General features: G+C 40.1%; 1 protein-coding gene and 1 long non-coding RNA gene across 4 annotated transcripts in view; one reads left to right on the top strand and one right to left on the bottom strand.

Moving 5' to 3' along the window:
* LOC127366962 (uncharacterized) overlaps nucleotides 1-18175 on the bottom strand; it is a 29119-nt gene extending 10944 nt beyond the window's left edge. Inside the window, exons 1-2 of the long non-coding RNA XR_007885412.1 lie at nucleotides 17622-18175; nucleotides 17019-17251 (exon numbers count right to left, since the gene is read on the bottom strand). This is a non-coding gene — a long non-coding RNA (uncharacterized LOC127366962). The remainder of the gene's footprint in view (nucleotides 1-17018; nucleotides 17252-17621) is intronic.
* A 42-nt stretch (nucleotides 18176-18217) lies between these two features.
* On the top strand, nucleotides 18218-23892 carry sp8b (sp8 transcription factor b). 3 transcript variants are annotated; one of them, XM_051406438.1, is made up of 2 exons: nucleotides 18218-18614; nucleotides 21439-23892. In XM_051406438.1, exon 2 carries the CDS (start codon nucleotides 21472-21474, stop codon nucleotides 22774-22776), a length of 1305 nt encoding a protein of 434 aa, XP_051262398.1. In that variant the 5' UTR covers nucleotides 18218-18614; nucleotides 21439-21471; the 3' UTR covers nucleotides 22777-23892. The 3 variants fall into 3 exon arrangements, with proteins under 3 accessions (XP_051262398.1, XP_051262396.1, XP_051262397.1); XM_051406436.1 differs by lacking the exon at nucleotides 18218-18614 and adding an exon at nucleotides 20784-20953; XM_051406437.1 differs by lacking the exon at nucleotides 18218-18614 and adding an exon at nucleotides 20976-21230.
* Nucleotides 23893-24811: the final 919 nt, after the last annotated feature.

Genomic DNA, 24811 nt, shown 5'->3' with positions numbered 1-24811 from the left:
AGCTCTAATGTAGTAGTGTGGAGGAAAAAAAAGGGTAATTGGTTTGGTAAAGATTGTTTTCCATCGCACCATAAAGCACTACACAATAGAAAAGGTCGTCAATTAAGCAATCATGAATACCAAGTACCATAGCTGATGAAAATAGGCCAGTGGTTTAAATAGATTTGCAAGCAATTTACCTTTTCACAATGTTGGCAATCTGATGCAATTTGCTTGCAATTTTGTCTGCTTTCAGTAGCACTCTGAGCTGACACTACACGGTGCAAATGGCAAAGAGGACCACATAGAAAATGTAAAACTATCTTGGCCACATCAAGGTATCAGAATGGCGCTTCATCAGGAAAATTACAACAATTAGCATAAGTGCTCCAAAATCAACACTTTAAATGTCAGCGCCAAAGGTTGGGCCACAGATGAGCAAGGGTGCGCAATGTCCTCCAGGATGGACTTGCCATGGAACGCAAAGCAATCACCCATCATCTCTTGCCAATGATGGCCCCACAATTGCTGTGACATTCTCTCAGGCCTGTCATTCTTGGTCACAGACTGTTTTTTCCTCTCTGCCTTGATTTGCTCGCAGCAGAATTGTGACAGCCTTGCGTCTACTTCAAAGACAATTTTTTTTATCCTGTAACTTTTTCTTCATCATTTTTCCTCTACTCAGTAGACGACTATTATGTATCTCCGGGTCAGGTCCAGGTTTAGATATTTGTCCATTTCAATTTATTAGGGCTGTGTATTAGCTAGAATCTGACCATACGATGCATATCATGATAGAGAGGTTGCAATTCAATATATTGCGATGTATTGTGACACCGTAAGCAAGGCGATATATCTAATTTTAGGAAAACTGTCATAAAGAACACACCACCAAATGCATACATCTGAGTTGAAAAAAAGTTAACTTTTTTATGCAACCAGTGGGTTCTGCATTTGTATTTATCCCAGTTCCTGTAACATCCAACATCATAGCCCTCAGTTTACGTTTACAACACTGCTATCTAGCAGTTGGGAGTTTAAACACAACACAAAATGAACCACTGCCAATGACTTTTTACATGTAAACTATTGATGAGAAACCTGAAAAGTGTTTTTAAAAGTCAATACAATATCACAAAACACAATATCCTGACACTCAATATTTTCTTACACCCCTACAATATATGTGGGTTGACTAATTTTTCACATAAAATGATGTGAAACTGAAAGGAAGTAAAGGGAGAAAAGATGCAGTGCATCTGACACAGTTTTTGCTAAATATGAATAATATTCTCACAACAGTGCTGGACCCAGGAGGGGAAAATGCTACAAAAAAGATGCTACGCTTTCCTACATCAATAAGTTACCAAAAATAAAAAAAATTCTATCAGTGTAAGGTTTATACTCACAGCATGAAGAACATTTTAAATTCCACCCTGAGAAAAATATATGATACATCTAAAAAACACATTTCAGGAAACATGAATTACTCACTCAGACCTTTTCAAAATAAATCATATTCAGAAATGTTTACATATTTTAAACTTAGCTTTATTCTGCCTATATAAAGATGTATGACCCACTAAATTAAAACCAATCTGTGCCACATTTTTCCTGTATTTAATCTACACCTACCCACAATACAATGTAGCTAACAGACAGAACATGATCCAGATTGGATTAGTCAATCAACAAATTGTCTCAACGTTGACGGGAAGTTGAGCAGTGAAGTGCCTTGTTTAAGAGCACATCTGATGTTTCTGACACCTGCAAGAACATGAGTTACTAATACTCCAGGACATCTCTCAGTTGTGGTTAAGTGCCTATGATAACTACTCAACATTATATTTGTGTCTCATCTGCTGCCTTAAGGCACCACTCAAGCAGAACTTCTGGCTTTGGCCAGCTGCTCCTCCCCTCGTCTCACAGGCTCTTCAGTTAAACTTGTCAAAGATTGCCAAGGGGGACAGATGTGTATGTTGTCTGACTATGTCATGACAGGGTAAGAGCCAGACTGAGAGGTTAAGGAATGGAAAGAGGAAGTTTTACTGTGTTTTAGCAAGTTGATGACAAAAAGATGAAAGCGTTTATGGGCTATAGTGATTCCTCTCTTTTGTGCATTTGACTAGAAGTGAACTGTTCTGATACACAATGAAAAATAATAAAAATAAAAAAAAGTCGTATTTATATATTTAATAATAAGATACACAGATGTACATATGTTTGTCAAGGTAGTAAGTACAGCAATTGCATTTCCTTTTCTGCTATACCAATCCCGATATCTGCAATAAAAAAGACTATTCTCATTTGACATGAAACAAAGTATTAATATTGATTTAAAGTAGATTAAATTGAGGTTTTCACGCAACTCCTCTTCTGTGCAAGAGAAACAAGGCATGTTTTGCAGTTTCACCATGGGACTTCTTTCAAAGACTGATGGTGAATTTGTCAGTTTTAAAGCAGTCTTGGGGAATAAGTTGGCTTCTAAATATATTGTGAAGATTTTATTTCAGATCAGCTTTTTAAAACTCACTCTGTTTATTCATCTTGACTAAATATTTTGATTATTTTGTAGCATGTGGCAGTCATCTTAGCCTTTCTATGTTGTTTCCGTTTATTATTGTAACAATGTTTTAATGCTTCCCTCTTGCTTCTAGTCTTTCTTGAAAAAGATCATTTCATTTTAAGAAGACTTTACCAGGTTAAATAAAGAAAACATACAAAAGATTCAAATAATTTGATGTATAAAACATGGAGAAAAAAACTATTGGCTCTTGCTGTGTGTGTTTTTCTTTTTATTGATTCGCAAACAAGAATTATTGATTAGCTGCTGAAATGAATTACCTGACAGATGTTGTGATGACTAGTGCTGGAGATGACCTATAGCAATGGCATATTGTGTACACAGTAATGAATGAAATGAAACTGCTACAGTTTAGAAGGTGAATGAGATGATGACGGTAAATCTTATATATTTTTTTGAACATTCTGCTAATAAATAAACAAAGATTTAAGAACATTGATGCTTAAAATTTTAAAGATATCTGGTTTTAAAACAACAAAGCATGATGTGTGTTTGAATGAAAGCGGCATCCGTTGTGAGTGTCTCTTTGAGGCTCCTGTGTTTGTTAATTTGTCCATATAGATTTCAGCTCATTCCATCCCACTAATGCTGCATTTTGTCAATAGCTGGTCACAGTGTTGTCTGTTCCTCACAGTGGTGTATTTAATATTTACCAGAGTCGGAGCCTTATTAAAGCAAGATGAATTAGCCCGGTTGGGATAGATTTTCTTTCAACACAGAGTGAAAGAGAGCAAAGTAGAAAAGAAAGATAAAGGCAGGGAGGAGGGAGGCAGAGGAAGAAAGTTTCTGTGCTCAGTTGATCAGCATGCGGGGGCCCCGGCTCGGGAGCGGCCCCCAGCGTTGGAGGAGTTGTGAGCTTGCTGATGATGGGGTTGCACAGATGGGCTCGAGCCTGGCTCCCAGCTCGCTCCTTTGTATGGACCCTGCTCTCTAATTACAGCTGATGAGTGTGTGTGTGTGAGTGAGGGAGAGTAAGGGGGAGAGGAGGAGGGAAAAGGGAACCAGAGTAGGGGAGGGGTGGGGGGGGGGGGGGGCACACAAGCAGGTGACAGTACGAGGAGAGGAACCTGTGGCAGATCCTCGGCACCATCAGGCAGAACGTAGCCGCAGCCTGACAGCTAATTAGAAACGACACGGATTTCTCCCAATGTAACAGATGTTGCCTAATCAGTCCAGCTCGGGAGAACCCTGCGCCAGCAACATTTCATGCACAATTTAACCATCTAAAAGGGATGAAATACTTAATGCATTGTAAGGCCAGCACAGCTGTTTCTCTCGTCAGAAAATTTCCCAGTCAAAAATATGCATGTTTTATGTAACTCTAACCGAGTGTTTATAATGCTATAATAGCTGAGAAAAAATTGCTGCCACACATCTGCCAAAGATTTCAGCTCTATTGGTTACCATAACATCGATGGAGCAAAAGACCAAATGCAGATTGGACTTTTTTGAGACTTGAATAGGTTGTCTCTTCCTCACAAAAAAGCAACTGCCATTCTAAATGTATTAGAAAATGTTTGTGTGGATAAAATAAATACTTTTATACATTCATTAAAAAAATAATAATTTGATATAACATCTTATAAATTAAGTCATTGTTAAAATTCCAGACTGCAGGAGTATTTTAAATCTTATAGATTCATAATATTTTGTATTTTAGTGGCAGTGGAAATTTAGGAATAGAGACAAACCATAAAGGCCACTTCAGACAGCAACATGTTTTATTTTTTTTCCTGCAAACTGCTAAATTATATGCGTGTGTACCATGTACACCATTTAAACCACATAATATAAATCACAAATCTCTGTGCCAAAAGGAAACTGTCTGTGATTGTGATGATAATAATATGTTCTATTTGCCTCACTATCAGATAAATGTAAATTTGTGTCCTCACTGTTCCATTCACATCCAACATTCTCCATCCAGATCCTTTTCTTCCTATCTGCTCCAGTATTGGCTATATCTCCTCAACTCTGCATTTTTATCTGATGCACTGGATGACAGGTAATCTAGCTGAAAGTTCCAACAATTGCACACAAAGAAAAAAAAAGCCCTGGCTGATGAAATCTGAGCAGTTATCACACTAACCATTACCTGTCAAGCCCTCCGCTTCAATCTAAGGGTGCATCAATTTTCTGAAGAGGAAATCAAGGGCGAGGAAGAAAAGCAGTCCAGATAAACAGTGACAAAGGCCTCTTTTCTGCTGCTTTTATTTATGATGGGATGTTGCTGTGCGGGGACCAGGGCAAGGGCTTTATCAGGCCAACTGATACATCTTTGATAGCCAGGGAGTCTTCACCCTTGATGAAGTGTTGCACTTGCCACAGAAGATTTCGAACTCAAATGACTTTCCCTCGAAAAACCTGTGAAGATAGGGGAGTCCCTGAACGGCCACACGCGGCTGAGTGAAGTGACAGACTGAACAAACAAAGACACAACCTTGTGTGTTTGTGGAAGATGAGTAAAGCTTGTTTTGGGGGGTTTTTTACGTGTGAGAAAGGAAATATCTGAGGTTGCTATTACATGCAGGTGCAAAGTTACTCTGTATTTGGGTACTCTATATTATATCTCCACACAAAAGACCAAAGTGTTGATTTCCTCCCTTTGTTTAAAAAGAGTCTTTATGATAACCATTTCTCTTTTGCATAACATTCACATAGTACACAGAAATATATATACACTGTGTTATCAAATACTCAAACTGTTGCTCTGTTAAATTAGACTGACATGTCACTGATATGATGCTCTGATTTAGAGGTCAGGTGTTTTTAGAAATTAAAATAATTTTAAAAAATGTAATAAGTTAAAAAATAGAAAAACAAAAAGGAACTACCAATAAGGGCTGAACATTCTCAGAGTGCTGTGCCCTGCTAACTTCTAGCCTAAATAAAACAACAAAAGCCTCCAATCCACTTTTTTTTTTCTTCTCAGTATCTCTATACTCTCCAACTTTTCTCTGTAAGAGCCACATTTTATCAGTCAATAATAAGTGCTTTCATTCTTTAATTTGCATATATGCGTTACACAAACCCCACCTCTATGCCTCTGTGTAGCGGATGTGTTTAATCTATAGGCTCCAAACATCCTTCATACTTTGTATCCAAGTATGACTGAGTCGTACCATAACCCATCATAGCTTATTTTACTTTAGCACCACTGTTAAGGCTTTATGGTGGGATGTTAGGAAGGAGGTGGGACCCTAAGCCAACTGCCCTAATGTTGTGATAGCTGTGTGTGTGTGTGTGTGTGTGTGTGTGTGTGTGTGTGTGTGTGTGTGTGTGTGTGTGTGTGTGTGTGTGTGAGCACATACTGGACATACAGGCTAAGGGCTCCCATGCTGACAGTTAACTGAGTAGACAGAGAGGAACCATAATTAGATTCATCTACTGGTATTGACAGACGCGACAAGACTCCAGTCTGATCAATACACACACTCACCATATTGTTGCAAATACCAATAACTGTGAATATCCATCTTAACTGCATTAGTTACAGTCAAATAATTAAATGTGCCCCTTTAAACATGGGTGATCCTATGTGTCAAATGTATATAAATACATTTATTTTTGGTTCACATAAAGAAGAGATCCTCATATGCGAAAAAATATTACTTTTTTATCATGCCATAATAAACAATTTAATCAAAACATTCCTAACAAAAAGACTATTGTACATTTTTGGCTGGATATATTTTCATTGGTAACCCTTACCCTAACCCTACATTTACTGCCTAAAGAAAACTATAAAAAACAAAACAGAAAAAGTGATTCAGGTGCAACAGCCAGTTACATTTACAATGAAAAGGGCTGATTGTGTCTAGCTGTTCAGTAACCCTTGAAATTGAAGGGGGTTTTTTTGTACTTGATGGTGGATAGTTGATTTTTATAAAGAAACAGACAGAAGCTCATATTTTCCTTCTCCATCACCTAATTTCACAGAAGGAAGAAAGATGCTATATCCTCCATCTTAATCATGTGTTTGCTCTGCTTTATCAGTATGTACATGATATAGTGTTCTTGCATGAATGACTTTGGCCCACCACATCCCGCCCCCCAAAAGCTTTTTCGCTGTGAATATCCCACCCTCGAACAGAGAATCCATTATTGACAACACCAAACACTCTCCTACTCCCTGCCATTGACGTTTGACCCCCTCAGTATTTTTTTCTCTATTCAGAATCACTGATAGCTTTTTGTTTGCCATAACTGCCTCACTTATATTTCCACAGACGTAGTCCTGCACTGACTGACTGCCTGTGAGCAATGTAGATAGCCCAGCAGGGTATAGCACATAATAGCCACCATCTTTTAGCCTTTAACAATGCTGTTAAAATTAGCTCAATGGTGACATCTTGGCAGCCGTAAAGCACGTCAATACATATTTTGTGCTAGTTGAGGCAGAACTTAAGCTAATTTTGTACACCAAAATGAAAGACACCTGGTAATTGATACTAATTAACCAAAGATAAGTGTAAGATTATTGGTGCCTTAACTAATGACTGAGATGTGCAACACCACATGAAACTGACAGACCTGATTCTCCTGAGATGATCTTTCAGTCTCCTGCATATAGACTGAGTCATTCTTACTTCCAACTGTCAAACAAGCTACAAGCAAACTACAGATACTTTGTAAAAGAAATACACTGTACAATACATGACACCTGAGAGGTTGTCATGAACAATTATGTGCTTATTTGCATTGAAATAAAGGTTGAAAGATCAGAAAGAGAAGAAAAATACAGATTAAAAGTAAGAGTGAATGTGGTCATCGGTAACAAACTTACTTAGCTTGATGGTTTGCAAGTTGTGACAGGTAATTACTCACACTGAAATGGTCGCTGTGAACAGGAGACGCGCTCATATTTGATGAATGATTCACCATGTATTTTAATTTCGTCTGTCCTCTGACCTCGAGGGCAGGGTAATGTCTTTTGGGTCACCCCCCTGCACATTCACAGACAGACACTGCTCTCCGTCGCTCTCTCTCTCTGAAACACACACACACACACACACACACACACACACACACACACACACACACACACACACACACACACACACACACACTGTGAGAGAGGGCTACAGGAGTCACAGTTAATGGGATTACCCCAGCAGTCCTGAGCCATCCCTAACCTCACCTCCAGGTCCCACTGTGGCAATCAGAGGCATCAGCATCCTTAACGCATCATGGAGAGTGCTTGCGATACCACGCTGTGGGGACCTCTGCTCTCTAACCTCTTAACACAGCAGCACTCTAACTGCAGTGACCTCTGCTGCTTTATAGAGCTACCCCCAGAGGAGACCTAAACGCAGCATCCACCAGGTCACAGTATAAGACACCATTAACCCGAAACCTCCAGGCTGGACTCAGTGTGTTTAAAAATCTCTCCTCCGGCAATCACAGCAGCATCAACACCTTGTAGGTTGACCCTGTCACACAGCGGTCCAGATACTTGATCTTTAATGTGGGGGTCACATCTCTAATGGATCTGTACTCGTGCGTCTGTGATATGTGTAGCTGACAATAAAAAGACATGCTAATTTTTATGCTACTTTGATACTGAAAACACAGGAGCGGGTACACATTCCTTCCCATCCACACTCCCAACACGATTACTTAGAAATGAAGCGGAAAATGGAAGCGATTTATTAACGAGACATTAGAGGCACTTTTAATAACCTTCCCATCCTGCTCAGCAGGGAGCTGCGGATTACACCACACAGGTTTCGGTGACACCAGAAAGGAAGTCCCCCGCCGGGTGTGTGAAGAGCGCAGAGGGACACAATACCCAGCCTGGGGTTCTCACATCCCGCTCTGGGCCCTCACCCCAGGGGGAAGGACAATGGGTTAAAAAGGCATGAATGTCCTGCCTATCCAGGATATAATGTAGGTGGCTGCCACTGGGTCTGAATGGCCTGACAGAGCAGCGGAGGGAGAGGCACAAAGAGCCCATAATAAAAGAGATTCCTCGGGTCAGTAAAGCATTGCATTCACTTTGGCCTCCACAGCTCACAGCCTCTCCTCTCACATTCACCTTTAGTCTAAACTGCAACAGCTATAGGAGATATTTAAAACAGCAAATATATCTGTGAAGCGTAAGTGTTGTTCTATTGTCAAGAAAAAAAAATCATCAACATTTAAATACTTTTAACATAATTATTTATCACTTTTGTGAATGGAGGAAAGAGAAATATGTTTTAAAAAACTAATGCTAATGTTATTTCTGTTATTTTTTTCCTATTGTTATAAACAGTAGTGGCAGAAGCTGTACTGGTACAAATTGTACATGATATATTTCAGAGGAAATGTAAGGTGTTCATTGGAGCTTGTTTGAGTGCACTTAAGAAAAAGGGATCCAGTTTAAAAGGAAACTCCCACTAAAAGTAGGGAAAGGATTAGAGAATTCCGAAGTATCAGGTGACATATGTTCGTGCAGAAGTGTGAGAAATCAACAGCTTGATTGTGTCCTTTTAAACGCTCACAAGCTAAGCAATGGAAATATGCTCAGGTTAACTTAAGATACTTCTTAAGATAAGTGTAAAGATTGATCTTGTGTGCAGCAAAAAAAGAAAAAAAAACACCTATGTAATATATGCAAGTGTTTCCATTGACTGAATGGAATGAACAATCATTAAAATGCATAACCATTGTCCAATTCACTGGCTGGGACAATCAGATAATGCAAGGGGACAAGGGACGATGCCTACACAGACACATGCCTTTACTGCACCCTTAATCTAATTAAAGTAAATAAACTTATAACTGATCTCCTCGGTGACAAAACACTGCTGAGGAAGCTAATTTGCTTCCTTGTTGTGGCTCCAGAAACAGATAATACTGTTTTATTACACAAAGGTCACCAGGGAAATTAACTTCTGGGCCAGCAAATAAAAGAAAGGCCTGGCACTCAGAATAACAAGTACATACTGATTACATTCAATCATCAGAGTCCCAGTTGGATAGGACGCTGACCTTTCTGCTGTCTTGTCAGGAAATAAGATATGTAAACGCAGGACGGGCCACTTACACGGGAGCATCTCTATGTTGTATTGTGGAAACAATCTAGCCAGGCAGCCACTACAAGGCAGATTGTACAAGTTATCCATTTGAGGGAAGTTTAATTTTACCAGTTGAATAGAGATTCATTGCTTTTTTTTCAGACTCGAAGAGCAATAAATTGGATTAAGAGCACACAGCTGAATTCACAATGAGTGAACACAAAAAGTTTCAGTTTCTTTGTCTCCTATTTACAGCTAAGTCTCAGGGTATTATTAGTCACCCTCCATTAATTCAAGTTTTTCTACTTATATGAGATGATTTACCATGAATCGACAAACTAGCAATCATTTGATGATTATCTAAATTCATTTTGGGTATTATTTATTCTCCAACAAACATCAAGCTGGATGTTTCTTTTATTGTACACTTTCATTTCATTTCGTGCCTCTCCTGCTGGTGCAGTTAGTCACTGTCTCCCTCTTTCTCCATGATTGATGTTTACAGGTCATAGCAATACTCTTAACTCATTAGTTAGAAAGGGAAAGATGGGAGCACTTGCTGAAGTGAGATATTGCAGAGGAACACAGGGAGCTACTTCAGTGGGGAGACAGAGAAACTTAGCGTCAGTGTGATAATAGCCCCTGAACTATTGCATGTTTCAATCAATGGAGACAGAAGTAAATAAAAACCAGAGGGGAAGATTCACCGGCATCGATCCCAGCTCAACACAGACCTTGCTGACAATCTATGGTCTGGGCCAGTAATGCTCCCAGTCATCCACAAAATCAATGAAACTCATCCTTTCAATAGCATCCAATTATTAGCACAAAGTAAAGGCAGCCTTCCACGATAAATCAGAAAACTTTATTGAAAAGCGACACAGACAAGATAAATGCAAATTGGAATGTGAATAATGTGCAATACTAAAAACAATACTATTAAAACAGTCTCTAAGTCCATCAGCTAGGATGCTTCTAACTTGGGTTGCATTTCATTGGATGAAAACAACACTTAGATGTGAGTCTGGACCACTGAATGATCAGGATCCATATGGGCCTTAATCTAAACTACCAGAGATTTAATGCAATGCTAATTTCAGGTTCATCAGTTTTTAAGCATCAGTTCAGTTCATCAGTTCAAGTGCCAGAGCTCACACATACGAGAAAAGAACACAAGATCTATCCCTCCAGGATTTCACTGGCTTTTTTTTGGAATTGTTTGTGGCCTAAAATTCCTGATTTCACGGCGAAAGTTTCAATGCATGTTGCAATTTTTAGGATTGGTGAAACCCGCAGAAAACTACAATTGTACAAATTTGCAGAAAAGTTGCAGTGATTGGACAAAACTTCAAGGACGTGCGGAACTGTTACAATCGCAACATCACAACTTCTTGGAGGGTCTGATAAGATGCAGGGATGGATTATTAAAGGTTCAGTCCATGCAAATTCAGTGGGGGAAGATATATTCATACACCACACTATATACATATATATATTTAAATTGAGCTAAAAATATACTAAAGTAAAAGTACACATGATGAATGGAATGGCCCCTGTCAGTGTATATTAAGATATTATTGGATCACTGTTGCTGTATTAATATATGAGCAGTACTTCAGTCTTGTAGTTGGAGCCAACTATAACTGCTTCATATACTCTCCATAGTAACTAAAGCTGTTAAATACATTTTTGTGGAATAATAGCTCTGGTTGTATCTAGTCACAAAATAAATCAAACATAAGTAGAATTATAAACCCATTATTTATTTGCCAAGGTTCTGAGATTTCTGCCTCCACCCTGATACAATGGAGGTGAACTGAATTATATTTGAGGTTCCCATTGCTTCTTGGAAATGTCTTGCCTTTCCAATAACAATGTTGATTTTGCACAGCATAATGCGTAGATTATATTATATGTTGTTTTTGGTAAATTAGGTGAACTGAACCTTTAATAATCCATCCCTGCATCTTGTACACATCCTCCATATGTGATGAAATAATCTATGTGGGTTTTCTTCGTCATTTCATGAACTGTATTGGGGCTTACGAATAAAATATGTTATTTGGTAATTTGGTTAAATTGGCACTTTTAGCTTGACATGACCAGCTGTATGTTAACCTCACAGGACAGTACAGGGTTTTTTTGCACTTGCTCAGTGTGGTTTACATTAGGTGAGGGAATATCCAATGTTCCCCTCTGCTGGCCCCTGAGTAATAACCATTAATTTCCCATCATAGTTTGTGTTAATTAAAAAAGCTACAGGTTTAATTGCCGTTAAATGTAATGATGTTAGATCTCATGTTCATGTGTTCAGCTCCACCCATCACTAGCTCATTAGTCAGACTTGCTGCATTTAATCAGATGGAGAAGGAAGACTTGTCTCTAATTATCTGCTCCGTCTCATCATTTAATCTTACTAAAACAGCTCCCCACACGTGCTGAGGCCTCAGCTTATATGTCTTAGCTCAGATGAGTGCTGATGATGAGACACTGACATAATGTGTTCTGACAATTATTCTGTAATTATTTGTTTACATATACTTTATTGTGTGTGCATTCAGACCCACTGCTTATTTCTTATTTCACCATTTTAGTGTGTTGCATACATAAATGATACATACATGATTTGTATGTTACTCTGCTTGATTGTATTATATAACATCAAATCTACCACATTTGGGGCACAGCATCATGTAAAATGAGTGAGTGCTATTAGATTTTATAAAAAATAGTGGTGTTAGCTAACTTCAAAACATGTTTTATCTTAGAGCATTTGTGTCAGAGTATATTATTACTCCAATTATCCCTTGTTTTTCAGTAAAAAAAAAAAAAAACTCCTGTAGGAGCTATCACAAGTCATCTTACTGTAAGAGTTTTGGTAAATTAGCCATATTTTTTTTGTGGCTTTGATGCTGACCCAGACTCATAAAGTATTACAGGTATTAAAAAAATATATATCTGCAGTTCTTCCAAAATGGCCTCCCAGTGCAATGATCTGCATTGTAATTTAGTCGGAGTTGCAACAGAGTGCAAAACCAGCTGTTGTGCAATCGTACACTAAACAGGACAGTTCCTGTAGTGAGTGTGGGAGGATCATGGGTACTGCTGCGCTAATTTATGAGTCTTCTCCAAATGTCATAAATCTGCTGCAACACCGCTGCTGTTACAGAACAGTAAAACTCCTCCTCATCCAAAAATACTTTTTGGTGATGTCACCATTCATAACAGAAAACAGAGAAATCAGAGAGCTGTCAATCACATGCTTTCTCATTTGCTAAAATAGTTAATATCAATACCAGTAAAATTACTTGCTTCTAAAGTCAAATTCCTAAGTGATAGATAAAAAGTGTCATATACCATATCAAGACTGAGGTTAAATGTATGTGTCCATTTCATATAGTCACATGACTAACCACGACAGCATTTGAGCAGATATCATAAACAGATGTCTAGACTTCCAACCATCACCAAGCCCCCCTCAAGGATCCCATAACAAGCTTGGGCTTCTTTCACTGCATTGTTGGATGAGGTTGCTGGTAGAGCACTCTTGCTTGCAGTATGGAGGGGAAGAAAATCTGATTAAACAATTAGTGTCAATTAGCCCCGACCAAATCATTCTACAAACAATTGGTCTCTAGTGCCCGGCTTAATTACAGGCGACTTTCAGCTCCTTATCATGAGCCCTGTCGCCCGTGATTCATGTCCGACTCACGCCTGTCCCTCAAGCACCATCAATTATCCACCAGTAAACAAATCCACCAGGCAAAAAAAAAAAAAAAAAAAACAGCTCTAGGTCCCAAGCCTGATTAGCATACCTCTATGTATGCTCGTCAGCTGCTGTGCAACTACAAGTGATCAAATCAGTGATGTGATGAGATGAACAGTATTGTGAGAAAAGGATAAGAAGAGATGATGATCAGGATAAGAAACACTGTTTGACTTGAGTTAAAATCACAACATTTTTGGAAGAAGCTATCCTGATTCTGGAGGAGTTTGTCTCTGGGCTGACTGAATACTGGCACATGAACTATATTATGTTTATATTATGCCATCATACCACATAAGTGATTCATTTGATGCCAGTCTCTGGAGAGATATGCTGTGTAGTTTACAGTGCTAACAGGAGGGATTTTGAAGTTTTCGATCGTGCAAACACAAAGGCATACAGGCACAATCACATCTCAAAATGTGAGGTCAGAGCCCTTGATTTGAACACACAAACACTCACACATATACACCGAACATACACAACGCACAAAACGTGTGAAGGAGAGCGACAGCAGGCGCGATGACATGTTAAATTACCCTGGTGATGTATGGCTTAATGAACCCCTTGTGTTGATCACGCTCCACATTAATCAACAGCCATGAACAGATTCCCTTATTTTCTCAATGCTGCCTTGATAAACTGCAATTTCATTTAACCTTGGACAGCAACTTTAATAGCTTCCACAGGACAACTGTCAATACTTCCCTGGGTATACAGTGATTAAATTGCAAGGCGAGAAGTGTGTCCCGGCTTCCTCCTCGTGCTCATCCTGCGTCTCCCTCTCTACTCACTCCCCCTCCACCACCACCCCTTTTACTTCAAATCACAATTTGTACTTTCACACTTGCACAGTCCGCACTTAAAAACCAAAGTCAAAACAGACATGTTTGGACTCCGCTGCGCAATCACCGGAATAATCTGTTGCTGTTTGTTGTGGTTTTCTTTTGACACAGACGTTAATTTGTCTTTGCAGCAACCCACTTTTACATGATATTAATGCATTTTTATCAGAAGGATAACCTGTTGATTCTTTTTCGGTATGTCTGATTTTTAGTCATCCACATTGCAAAAGTTTAGTATTTATATCTTTTTTTAGTTGTAACTTGCTTTCTGTGTGTTGTTTAGTCTGTAGATAATGAACATAGCCCTTCACTTTAAAATTTCCTATAACCTCAATGGCTTCTGCAGCTATGAATGTGCCCAAAACTTTCACAGGATGCACTAAATAATCACTCAGAAGACATGAAGTAAGCAGTCTCCAGAGCTAATATTTCCATCAGATTTATTTACGAATTTTGTTGTTGTCCGTGAGCTCCGTGGACAGGATAAAACAAGATGGTGACAGGCAGTGACCTGAGCCCTGTCATAATGATTTTCTGTGATATCCTCCACCCTTGTCAATTTAGCATAAATTATCAGCCATGAAAGACCTGCTGGCTGATTAAAACCAATTGTCTGGGTAGGGAAGGACAAGGCAACCTCTTTATTATATGATAAACTAAGTTAATGGAAGAAGACAATCTCCCCTCTGGGAAATCGGACTGACTCTTAATTAAAGCATTGTGTTTTTTCTGCTGGATATAAGGGCCTTTCTGTCATTCCAACATGCACTTGAATAAAACGTTAAAGATAATGTGATAGATACACTGAAGCAACACATCAGAAATGGGGGAAAAAAACAACATAGTTCTTCCTGTGTGAATATCTGATGTGAGAGGGAAGAGAGAAAGAAAAAGGATCACATATTTGTGCAGCTTGCAAATGTAATCAACACCAATCAGATAATATTCACTCTCAACAAATAATGCAACTGTGTGTTTTAACAGATTTGTTTATCAAAAACACATGCCTGACACTTGGTAATTACTTGATCTCAGAACACATTATCACCTTTGGCGAACACGTTTCATTATCACATCCACAGCTGAAAAGATTCCAAGTTGTGCGTCACATGTTAAGCAGAAGAAAATCAGTGTTGTTGCGCAGCCTCATCTCCGCTCGGGGAACAACACAAGTTTGCCTTACTGTTGTGCTCCTCCGATGACATAACAGAAAAGCAAACATTTCTCTGTCCTGTGCCTCTCGTTGGCTTCCTCCACCCACACTTGAGAGGTGACAGGCGTACACCCGGACTTCCATTATTATCCAACACAGCAAGAATGCCTCCAGGAGGATAATTACTGAAACTTGAAGAGCCAGGGCTAATCCTAAGTACTTCACTTTGTATGACTGCCTCGCCCGCCTGTCTCTTAGACTGCCGCTCACACTGACAAAGTGCGATGTTGGGCTCAGTGAAAGTCAATAAGAAGACCTCATGGCCCACAGATGTAGCAGTCAAGCCAAATGGCGGCAAAATACACTGTTAGCTCTGTTTATCATAAACAGCCTCTATTTGAAACGCTGTAATCTATCACCTCAGCCAGGCAAACAAAGTGGCCTGGGAAATACACATCGTAACATCCAACAATGCTACCCAACAAATGCCTAAATTAATTATTCAACTAATTTTATTCTGACAATAAGACTTTTGGTGAGCAAACAATCGAGATAGACTAAGGTAGCAGCACTGCAGGCCCCTATATAACCTGCACTATAAAGTCCTGACCAGTGAATGTCACCGCTGCTGTTCTTTGACTGACAGGTGCTGAGACGGATCATTAGCACCCTGTCTTGACATATTTGCGTGACAAGACCCATCACATGACACCTACTGCAATTCTGAGGATGTTCGTTATTTAACATACAATTATCTTAATATAGGGAGACAAATTATGCCCATCCAAATTACCATTCACATGGTTTCCATGTAAACCAACAACATGGCAACTGTGAACAAAGAAGCCAGTGCCGGGGCTTGTCTTGTTAAATATAATAAGCAACTTTAAATTAGAGCTTTTAAACAGCCTGAGGAGCCTGACAAGCTCATTTTATGATTTTATTTTATGTGAATGTAATAAATATATAAATGTTGACCTGTGGGAGGTGATGAACAGCGTCTTGTTTTGATTTTTGCCACGGACAGACACACAACTTGAAAAGCATAGAGAGAGTTTTTTTGGCGGCGCTCTCCATTCATCCCAGGAGGAACCAGAGGCTCCCATCCTGCCAGACAAAGCCAGGAACAGCTGGCTGATCGATACCCGACAAAGGCTCAGAGGTTAGAGCAGTCAAAAGATTGTTAACTAGCCATTTTATTTGCCAGACATTTATATCATTGTTTATGGTTCAGTGCACCCCTTCAGTAGAGGCCATGCTGCACACCTGTGCTTGGAACACTTTCAGGGCCCCTTCACCCACTTTTCATGACCTCATGGGCGAAATAAAAATGGCACACCATCTCCAAGTTAGATAAAATACAAGATAGATAGATAAATATGGTTGTTTGTGTATATAAACAGCTTTTTCTGCTCTATTTACATCATCAATATTCATGTCACCACCTTTTGCATCATTGTCAGCAGCTCATTTGAAAGATAAAAGTGACCCTGAAAATAGCTGACTGGCTATCTGTATGAAGGTTTTAGGGGGAAAAAAATGCATTAATGTGTGTATGTTTTACACTGAGGGGGCCATGTGCAGGTGTGAGCATCCACCGGTGACAGTGGAGGATGGGATTGGCTCACATTTGCACATTCCTGCATATGCATGTGTATTTATGTTTGTGTGGATGTGAGTGTCAGTGTACCATGCATCCCAGCCGGTAACACATGGCTTTGCTGCCACCACTCTGGCTCGTGTTGTGAGTGTCCCTGCAGGCTGGCAGAGAGGGGAGAGACCCTCTCTGTGGCTCACCCAGGCGAAGAGGGGCTTCCTGCACATCTTTTGTCACACCATTTGGGCCCTTGTGTCTGTGGCTGCCCCGCTCCGGACCCACTTGGCAGCTCACAGTGCAGACGGACATCTGCTCTTTCCAACCTCCTGGTGAACAGAGAAAACAACAACCAACAGACCCTGCTCTCTTACTCTCTGCTCGGCATACAGCTCCACAGTGTCTGTTAGGACAGTGACATTATTTTGATGCAGCAACAGGAAGAGTCACATCTATCTATCTATCTATCTATCTATCTATCTATCTATCTATCTATCTATCTATCTCAGTGTAATACATTTAATAAAGGACTGTCTGTTTCGTAATTGTTATAAGTTGATACCATGAGTTTAAATAATGTACCCCATATATTTGTATTTTAAAAAATATTTGCTGAAAAAATGAGTGAGTAATTCTGAATATAAAGCACCCTGAGCATAAGCGGTCTCCTAATTGCTGGTTAAAACCACAAGCGATTACCTTCGGTTTTCCTCCAGAAAAATCTTTGATAGGACAGTTCTTCGAGATTATAACGCCGTTTTGTAAATCTCCACATTAAAGTATATTTCTGCATTTCTGCCTTGACTCCTTTCTCCCCAGCTCTCTAAGCGGAGTGATTCTGGAGCACGCAATATTGAACACACTTTGTTCGTGCTCAGCGGCCCAGAATAACTCGGTCATTATGGTGGCGAAAGGGACAGGTTTTGAGTTTGATTTCATGATGGTAATATAGCCCATGTGTGTAGGAGAAGAAAGCCTTCAATGGGGACATCTGTTCAATGCGGCTTACAGTTACAGCCGTGCGTTAAGAACAACCTGTGCACACCATATGAACTAGGACCGACCCTCTAGATGCTGAACGCAACAGGCAACAAAAGCCCTTTTTTTTTTTTTTTTTTTTTTTTGAGAGGTAGAATAAATTACACGATCAGATTTTGAAGTAGATTAAATATCTCGTGCACCTCTGTGGCTTCAGCAGCGAGACGTTTCCTGTCGAGGAGTTATCACACTGACCTCTGACATCAGTCTTGCTGGTATGATCACTTGGTAATTTGTCACCAGAGGCCAACATGCCCCCCTGTAGCTCATACCTCATGTAGACCATACCTTGCTCTCCATATGCGTAAAAATCCCTATTGCGCACAATATTTTGAATGACCATCCCCTCTTTAGGAAGAAGGCAAAAGGGGGAAAAGCAGTTTGATCACACAGGTTTAATAGTCTCATGCTGAAATATAAACTTGAATTATCTGTGCACATATTTGTGGGTATCTTTATAAAGGTGTTTGAGTGCAAACAGAGGGAATCAGGGGGTCAGCGGAAATTTTCCAAGTTATTCCTAATTGAATTGCCAGTGTAACATTTATCTGCCATGGTCCACAGTCACATCGGCAGCAGGAGATGTTGTGTTTTTTACTCTGCTGAGAGCAAACGTCGAGGGTCAATCAATGCAGTGCGGAGCGGAGAAACACGGTATGTAGGTTTTATTCTCCTCATTACTTTGTCACATTTTTATTCGCCTTTTAAACGCGGCTGCATAATGTCCACAGCTTTGCTATGTTTTTTTCGACAGTTTGTATGATTGGTTAGTTTGACGGAAATAAAGTGAATGAATGAGCAGAAAACAGATCGATACAAGTTCTTTCTTATCTCCAACGTCAATAAGCCAAAGTGAATGTGTGTGTTTGTGTTGTTGTTGTCTTTTTTTCTTCCGCTTATCTAAAAATCTGTCCTTGCCTTCATATAAATATATGTGGTTTATCGTGATTTCTCATTTCCCCTAAAATAATTAAATGTCGACACTTCGTGCGTTAGTTTGAGAACAAGCGCACACACATTTAAAGAATCACTTAAAATAGTGATTGAATTACCCATTTAATAAATGTCATTGCATTTTTTGAATTAATTATAAATATCGGTGGATATTGGCAATAAATATAACATGTGCTGTAAGAATGATAATTAAGATAAGTGCATGTACAATGTTGTTGTGTCTGTTTTCGGTGGGGTTTTTATTTTTAACTGTGCAACATTATGAATAATTTTGGCTGTTTTAGACCTCCGCTCCTTCATTTTTTACACGTGAAGGTAAAGCAGTGTAAATTAATCCAAAAAGCTGTTGTCCAATCCTAGAAACACAAGAATTAATCAGATAGTCCATCTATCACGCTGTGTAATAAAGGAAGCGACATGGGTTAGGCAGATGATGTGATGAATAATCCCTGGTCGTTTTAATTAACTTTTCCCTGTCCTGTAATGACCAAGCTGGTCAACAGACCCGGTCAATAAGCATGTTAATATCAAACAAATAAAACTGCGGATGATTAAAAACCTCCTGCGTTATTAAATTTGAAATTCAAATGAAATTTATGCTTCTAGTGCACACTGCATGCTAATAGCGCCCACAGAGAGTCCCAGGGTTCAACACACCGCTTTTGCCTACAAGTTCTTATTATGTAACAGGAGCTTCCTCTATAGATTTAACAAAATGTCAGTGGGCAAAGTGATGAACCTATTCAGTATAACCATCTTATCATTATATTTTCAGCCTGACACACAGTGAAATTACTTACTTTAATAAATAATCTCACTTAACCTCCGGCACCAACATGCTCTAAATTGCCAGTAATTTGACTTTTTTTTCTTCTTTTTTTTTTGAATTTCGTAATTTTAAAGGCTGAAAATGTTCCAAAGTCAACTACGTCGACCCCTCATCATATTCTTCATCATCTGTTGTTTTTAAGAGCATAATAAAATGAATAATCCTCCACCGGAATGCACCATCTAGCAGTTTTAATCAAAAACCAGTTTAGATAATTGAACACAATTACAGTAATGTGAAAGTTTGAGACGGTGTAATATAGGTCCACGACCAGAACAAAGCTGCCTTTGTATCTTGTGTAATAGTTTGTGTATATTAACTCTTAAGAAGTTAAAACATGCAAAAATCCCGCGGGGTAATTTCTGCCAGAGCCAGCCAGAATAAGTTTTTTTAATATGAGGAAGATTCAAGAAAACACGAGGAGGCTTTATGGACTAAAAAACGCCTGAGTCCTGCACTGAAATCTGCAAACACACACGCAGGCCTACATGCAACATGAAGTGGAGTTGACCCACTTAAACTTTCACTCACGTTTATATTTGGAGAATAGAGTTTACAGCAAACTTTTCAATAAGAAGTTATTCAAGCTCAGTAATTGGTAGCATTAAAGTTACTTGAAAATGTGAGTTTAATTTTATGTAGCCTACAGTGGGCTATTACGCAGGCTGTTTTTTGTTTTTTTGTATTTATTTCCACTGGTGCCGTGCTCATAATTCATCAACCTCTCCTTTTCTATTTCTCTTTTTTCTTTTCTTTTTAAATCCACCACCAGCCACATCGCCGAGCACAGGGCCATCATCCCGCTTTCTTCAAATTTATGGAACGTGGTGTTCTGTAAAAATTTCAATAAGTGGCCCCCTAATTCCTCCTTCCTAATTCACTCTCATTTAACTTTACCTTCCTTCCGCTGTCTTTTATTATGGAGGGGGCGGTGGGGTGGGTGGGGTGGAGGAGGGTGGAGAGCTGTCTGAGGCGCTCTATTGATGACCTCACGGTAGTGTGTGGCAGTGCGGCGGGACGGAGCCGCTGATTGGTCGCCCGTGTCACAGCGGCACTTCAAAGCCGGAGAGGAGCCTACAATTGTGGAAGAATGGGCGGAACACATCATTGTATTGCACACCTCTAAAAAAACAGTGCTCTGATTCATAAATATAAAAAGATCCTCTGAGGAGGGCAGTGTTTTTGTGTGATGGCAACTTCACTTCTAGGGGTGAGTCGAAAGGACTTTCTTACTGGTTTAATTAGTTCTTGTCATTGTCCGGCGGAGGGGGATTAAACTTACAGCAGCCGCAAAGTAGCAGCAAAGGCAGTGCGTCGGTTATATTTTCAGCAAGCGGGTCGTATGAGAAAGCTCGAGGCTCTCTAGTCGGGATATAAGTTTGTTTCTGGTGCTCAAAAAACACGCATGTTTTCCTTGGTCTCCTGTCTGGCATGCATTTGTAAGCGCAGTGTGTCGCGTTTCAGTTGTCTACTTTCTGTTCGTCCAGGTAGGAGGCGATGATAATAATCTACTGTATAATGTTATTTCAAACTTAACTAATAGCTTGTTATAGGCCTACATCTGCTCAAAGTTGTTACAACAAATTGACTAACTTATCCTTCTCGTAAGAGTTGAAATCCTGCATCAGACTGTCTGTAATGAACCTGTTAAACTTGTTAGACTGAGTAACTTACATCTTTTCTTGTCCCTTCCAGGAGGAGCCGAGGTTAGGATCGACTCCTTTAGCCATGTTAGCTGCAACATGTAACAAAATAGGGAGCCCGAGCCCTTCACCGTCCGCAATTTCGGATAATTCCTCGTCATTTGGGAAAGGCTTCCACCCGTGGAAAAGAGCCGCTGCGAGCAGCTGCAGCCTCGGAACCGGCCTGTCCGGCTTCGGGGTGTCCCGTAATGGATCCGGCATCTCGGACTCTTTCGGCACCAACAACTCCTCCGGATCCAGTGCTTTTTCCCTCACGTCTGGTACCTCATCTAGTCCGCACTTTGGAAACGATTATTCTGTTTTCCAAGCGTCGGTTTCGAGCAGCTCCCAAGAGTCCAGCCACCAGCCGGTTTTCATCTCCAAGGTGCACACCTCAGTGGACAGTTTGCAGGGCATCTATCCGAGGATGAGCGTTGCGCATCCCTACGAGTCCTGGTTCAAATCGTCTCATCCCGGTATTCCCACAGGAGAGGTTGGAACCACCGGAGCCTCTGCGTGGTGGGATGTGGGAGCGGGATGGATTGATGTTCAAAACCCTAATGGAGCAGCACTACAAACGTCCTTACATTCCGGTGGACTCCAGACCTCCTTGCACTCTCCTCTGGGCGGATATAATTCTGATTACTCGAGTTTAAGTCACTCTGCTTTCAGTACAAGTCCCTCTCCACACCTGTTGACAACCGGCCAGCACCTGATGGACGGTTTCAAGCCGGTGTTATCCTCTTATCCGGACACAAGCCCCTCTCCGTTAGCCGGGGCAGGGGGGACTATGCTCTCCGGGGGTCCACCTGCGTCTTTAGCTGGGTCTCCGAGGTCATCTGCCCGGCGGTACTCGGGCAGAGCCACCTGCGACTGTCCAAACTGTCAGGAGGCGGAGAGACTGGGACCGGCGGGCGCCAGCCTCCGGAGAAAAGGTCTCCACAGCTGTCACATCCCCGGCTGTGGGAAGGTTTACGGGAAAACGTCGCACCTAAAGGCGCATTTGAGGTGGCACACCGGCGAGAGGCCGTTTGTGTGCAATTGGCTCTTTTGCGGGAAGAGGTTCACGCGCTCCGACGAGCTCCAGCGACATTTACGCACACACACCGGGGAGAAAAGATTCGCTTGTCCGGTGTGCAACAAGAGATTTATGCGTAGCGATCACCTGAGTAAACATGTAAAAACTCACAGCGCCGGAGGATCCGCCGGCTCTGGCTCCGGGGGCAGCGGAGGGAAGAGGGGGAGTGATACCGACAGCGAGCACAGCGCGCCGGGAAGCCCTCCGTGCCATTCCCCAGACCTGTTGCACCAACCTGAGTCGACCCAGGGAGTAGGCATGAACGGCCTCTAAAACTCCCCCTCAGTGAAGTAAAAAACAAAAACAAACAAACTGTATAACAACAAAGTGTTGTGATGGAATTGTCCGAGCTGGACATGAAAGTGGACATACTTTGGTGTATGCGAAATGCTTCATCATGAATGTCGTCATTTGATGAGAAAATAGGCCTATACGTTTCTTTGACTTTTCCCAAGTGTTTAAGACTACTAATTGCATCATTTCATAGCTGTACCATCAGAAACTTCTCATTAATACATCCGCGGTGTGACAGTGTAATCAAGTTATTGTGGGCACACTGGGAGCAGGGCACAACTGAAACTTTTCTCTGCAGCCTCGTCCTGAATTTTCCCCTTGATGTTTTATTTCCCCCACGCAGGGTCTGAGATGAAAACACTGCTGTGAAAAAATGTAGGCCTGAAAAGTTGCGCCACTGTTGTCATACATATTGTTTAAAACCAAACTGTGGCACTTTATTATGGAGATATTGTTCCTTTTTTTTGTCCCTGTGGATGGACTGCTCGGTAGGAACCTGTAGAGTATACGAAGACGTGGGATGGGATGGTTTCATTATATCTGTTTTATCCCATCAACCGTTTGATAATGGAGGAGCAGTTGTAGGTTTATATCTCATGTTGCTATTCGCTCCACAGCCTACAGTATGTGCGCCAAGTTTGTAAGTAGGCCAGATGAGGTTACTTACACTTTCACTTCGCTGCAAAATGTGTTGTATATAATGAGAAATGTAGGTTAGAATAATTACAGCCCAATGTAAAGGTGAGTAATGTATTTGTCCAGGAGACGATTTTGTATAGGTATTTCTAGTTGTATATGGACTCTAGTAAATATTTGAAAATATACGGAAATGTACTTTGATTTTTCTTTGACATGATATGAAATGTATTGTGGGGAGTTATATTTAACCACGAGTTTTCTTGTATTTAGGGGTCTATCATTAGGCGCACTTTGAATTTATTTGTAAGGTTTGGAAATCATTTACTGTTTACCCACTCATTTAATTTAAGTAAGCATGTTGTAAAGTGATTTTAATTTTACAATGATATTTTTCTTTCTCCCTCCGAGAATGGCTTTTTATGTAAGCCACTCAATAAAGTCAGTATGAATTCAGAAGCAGTTGATCGACTCAGTTTGTTTGATTGTTGAGTCGATAAAATCTGTTTTTGAACGGCAGAACAGAAAGTCTGAAATTATGAGATGGGCCTCTAATTTATTATTTTATATTACAATATTGTAGGTGTTTATTTTTAAATCGTGAATGTGAAATAATACAGGTATGGACGCGTTTCATGATCTTCGTGCCGCTGAACGTTTTTTCAAAGCAGGGTGGGAAAATGGCCTGCAGCAAGAGCAAGGCCTCACCCAGAAATTAATTTAAATTTCAATAATAAAATTAAACAATTAAATGGAGCATCTGCTGAAAAATGAAGTTAAAAAAACTGTGTAGGAATTTAAATTCAGGCTAAATGCTATTATTCCCGGTTTGTGTCGGTTTTTCTGTTGAGCGAAAAAAAAAACCTAAACCTGAAAACTTCTCGGAGTCAACACACACCTCATCACGTTAACCCACGTCTTTATTAGTGTCTGATAAATATCACGTTATTTACTGTATTTACAAAGACACATGCTGTCATTTCTCCTTTGGGTTTTTATTTATATTTTTCCCAAATTCCGAAAATGTTAATTCAGGAGGTTTTTCTTTCTTGATCAGCGGACTTTCTTACAAAACAAGCAAACCATTTATTGATTCCAAATTGTGTTGTTAATAAATGCGCAGTATGTTTGTTTACACGTAAATGCTTACATTATTTCCAAGGGTCTCTAAATATTTAAATAGTGTAAAACAATTTAAGAAAAGGTCATCCTGTGTCTTGTTCCCCTTCAGGTTTAATTTGACTTGATCCCAAGTTAGACTGAATCCTCTGCATATTCACTCAAATTCAAAATGATCAGTGATTTCATTTATTTATTCACAATTTATTTATCTTCATTTGCTATTTATTTTATCTTCTGTAATAATGTATGTTTGGAC

This window comes from Dicentrarchus labrax, unplaced genomic scaffold, assembly GCF_905237075.1.
Source record: "Dicentrarchus labrax unplaced genomic scaffold, dlabrax2021, whole genome shotgun sequence".
Classification (NCBI taxonomy): domain Eukaryota; kingdom Metazoa; phylum Chordata; class Actinopteri; family Moronidae; genus Dicentrarchus; species Dicentrarchus labrax.
Note: the sequence above shows the minus strand (reverse complement) of the source record. Positions and strands in the feature narration are given on the sequence as shown.

What these genes read in the sequence shown, in the direction of transcription:
- sp8b (XM_051406436.1), top strand. Translation starts at nt 20,933, where the DNA reads ATGGCAACTTCACTTCTAGGG. An exon ending in TGGCAACTTCACTTCTAGGG is followed by an intron (nt 20,954 to 21,438) that starts GTGAGTCGAAAG and finishes TGTCCCTTCCAG; the next exon opens with GAGGAGCCGAGGTTAGGATC.